This window comes from Buceros rhinoceros, unplaced genomic scaffold (genome assembly GCF_000710305.1).
Source record: "Buceros rhinoceros silvestris isolate BGI_N320 unplaced genomic scaffold, ASM71030v1 scaffold8639, whole genome shotgun sequence".
NCBI lineage: Eukaryota > Metazoa > Chordata > Aves > Bucerotiformes > Bucerotidae > Buceros > Buceros rhinoceros.
This window is the reverse complement of record NW_010430906.1, coordinates 43,923-47,236: the sequence shown is the minus strand read 5'-3', so window position 1 is coordinate 47,236 and position 3,314 is coordinate 43,923. Positions and strand designations below refer to the sequence as shown.

Here is a 3,314-nt window from a genome sequence, read left to right as displayed (position 1 = left end):
CGCGCCAAGCCCGAGTCCCTCTGTCCTGCGGGGGCTGCCTGCTGTTGACACCCGGGGGAAGCAGCATCGGGAAAGCACTCCTCTCTCAAGTAGAGTGCTTCGGGTTGGTTTCCTTGCTAAGGAAACCTGCTCATGGCCGAGCGGTGTGGATGAGGTGCGTAGGTGACCTGAGCAAAATTTCACACCGCACGTACCAGCGGAGCAGTGCTGCCTCTGGCAGAAGTACATGGCCAAAGCAGTGCCCCAAAGTAGTACTTGGAAGTTCATTTTTATTTTTTAGTAGAAGATTCTCAACTGCTTTTAATGAAAAGTCAGTTGTGCATATATTTTTCTTTTTTATTTCAAAGCTCCTTGGTATTTTTGAGCAAGCTCTGATACTGTGATAACCTCACATATAAAGCAGCTCGGTTTCTTTTGTAGCTGTATTTGCTTTCTAAGGCTACACTTCTGAGCAGGAGACAAACTTGATGGTAGGTGATATATGGCAATGCAAACTGCAGTGTACTACTGGCTTTAAATGTTTAAGGCTTGAAATCTTGTGTTTTTCTGACACTGTAAGGAAAGATCTCTGAATGTATAACTAGTTTTATGGACTGTGCAGTCTGAATTAATGAAAAATGTGTTTGAAAAGGATGTGTGGAGAATAACTGTAAAACAGCAAGACACCTACTGTCTTGTCCGTAATGTGGTTCTGAAGCTTTCTTTAAATCTTCCTGCTGCTTTTCAGCATCAAAATGTGAGGCTTAATGCTGACAACATATTAAGTGCAAAGTAACTGAAGTAATACTATTACTCTGTAATAATATTATCTGCTGATATTAGCAGATTTTTCTTTTTTAGAGAGAGAGCTGTGTGTGGGAGAAAGGCACGGCAAAATTCCTTTGTTGAAGTGTTTTAGAATCGGTTGAAGTGTTATATTTTGAGTCAAAATAAATACTTGATTGTAAGGTTTATTTCTTTATTTTAGTAGCTTGGAGTTGATTTTTAAACAAAAAAGGATCTTTGAATTTACAGTTTTAAACATTTAAATTTGGAGCATTAAAGAGAACAGTTCTTTGAATTTTATGATAGTTTTTTCCAGAGAGTTCGGCTGTGTCTGTGTTGCATCAATATCCTGAGCTGCTCCAGTTGTCACTAGCTTCACATCTTTGCCTGCACCGTGCCAGCTTTAGCCTCTTTGAGTGATGTGGTAAACTAGGCAGAGGAGCTGTTTCCAGAGGGAAAAATAATCAAACTAACTTATTTTGTTTGTTACTGGGTTATCTTGCAGCAGGATGCATTTCCTCACGTGGCTGCACAAATGCTTGGCTGCTGCATTGCAGGGCAAAGATTAGGGGAATGTGATCCGTACAAGTGCCACAAGTACGGAACGCTATAATGCTGTGAAGCTAAATGCTTGTGTACCTTTTTTTTTTTTTCAGGTGGCTAGGAGCGATCTCTTTGTTGCCTCATTTTAAGAGTTTCAGTGAGTTTTCTGCAGTACTAATGAATTTAAGTATCGGGTACCAGCAGATTCAAATTCTCAGTCTGCTACCTAATGCAGGGATACTTTAAGTTTTAAGGCCCTAGATTAAGCACAGTTTCTGGAGGAAATACAAGGGGTTTTTAAATGTGATTTTTGTGATGAAGAAACCATAATTAACCAAGAATTTTAAAACAGTGCCCTAGCCCTTCTCAGAAATCAGAAGATAAGTTGGACATGTACTGAGTTTCACATAATTAGGCCTAGACAGTTGTAATGTAATGTAGTAATGTTTTTGTGGTTTTTTTTTTTTTTTTGGTGGGTTTACAAAATTCAGCCTTGGACCTTCTTTGTAACTTCTGATTTATTTTTTTTCTTAAACTTGGCATGTCATCTAGCGAAATACAGAAACTCTTCAGCACAAACAGCGTGCTTTCTACTGAGAAAGATGAATCTACTGCTTCCAAAGTCAGCTCCACTGAAATGGCATCAAAGGGTCGGGAGGGTGCAGCAGAAACACCGAAGCAGAAGTTGTTAGACATTATTGGTAATATGAAAGTAGAAGTGAGCTACAGGAAGAAACTCCAACAGTTAAAGACACGTGACATCAAAAAGCAAGATGCAAACAACCTGGAAGGCCTGGACAGTGAAGGTACTCCGCTTCGGAGAACTGCAGAAGACTTCAGGGGGTAAAATATAACAAACTTTTCTTAATTCATTTTCTCCTTTTTATTACTTTTTATTATTATTATCTAGGACAAAATAAAGTATCCAATTCCATTTCCAAGTGTGGAAAAGAGTCCTGTAAGGGAATGTGGTATACAGGTGTGGATTGCAGTAAAGTACAGGGGAGAATCTGGACAAAAAGGTGTTGTATGCTTTCTACCGTACGCCACATTTTTCTGCACTGAGGTTCTTGAAAGGTAGTACTAGCCTCTGCTCGTGGAAGGTTATTTTAATGGGGGGGCAGGGGAAAGGGGGGGAATACCGTCTATATAAAATAGAAGAAAACTGAAGAAAAAGGGAAAAAATACGTAAGAATGGCATTGTGATTGTCAAGTCTTGTGAGTGGCTTTCCTCCACAGTGTGTTACGTTGTGACCCCTCAGGCCTGTGCTGCCTGCAGTCTTCAAGTGCCATGTCCAAGGGGCTATGCAGTGGCACGGGACTGCCATTTTCCCAGGTGTAAGACAAGAGCTTGTCAATGTCATTTGGCAGTTGATCGTAAGTGCAACATGGGGCAAACCTGGCTGTGCCTCTGGCCACCCCCATTTGGGATAATGCGTAACTGTCTTCTGAGTTCTTAAGACATAAAATGACATTACAAAAATGGCAAATATATTAAGTCTTTCATTTTTTGTATTTCCATGTTTGTTTTGTCTTTTAGAGGCAAGCCTTTAAGTCTAGAGCTGGTGGAGGCTGCTTCTGCTGTTGCGTCTTCCCTACCACTCAGCAAGAAACAGACAGAATCAGAACTGCTCGCACAGCTGAGACGACATGAAGAAACCACGGATAAACAGAAAAAGGGAGGAATTATTAACATACGGTCTGTTTATTGAATGTTATTCTCAGTAATGTTTGAGATTCTGATTTTGCAATGTCATCTTGAAGGTGACTGGGTTCTGTGTTGGAAAGATGGCCCTAAGGGATGCGTTTGGACAGTAATGGGAACATCACTGGTCTGGTTATACCAAACACCCCGAGCTTTGTCATCCTCATTCTAAAATGGTTTTGCAGAAATGGAATTGTTTTCCTGCCCAGGATGATTACTTTCTTGGACAGGCTAGCAAAATAACATTTTTTTTTTTTTTTTTTTTTTTCCGGGGTTCCGTAATTTTTAACCAGGGGGTGGG

The 3,314-nt window shown here is 40.4% G+C and overlaps 1 protein-coding gene across 1 annotated transcript in view; it reads left to right on the top strand.

The window, feature by feature from the left end:
- The first annotated feature begins 1,990 nt into the window (after positions 1-1,990).
- MRPS31 (mitochondrial ribosomal protein S31) overlaps positions 1,991-3,314 on the top strand; it is an 18,434-nt gene continuing 17,110 nt past the window's right edge. The window contains exons 1-2 of the mRNA XM_010143192.1: positions 1,991-2,151; positions 2,849-3,007. Coding sequence (XP_010141494.1) covers positions 2,015-2,151; positions 2,849-3,007 — 296 coding nt within the window. The 5' untranslated portion in view covers positions 1,991-2,014. The remainder of the gene's footprint in view (positions 2,152-2,848; positions 3,008-3,314) is intronic.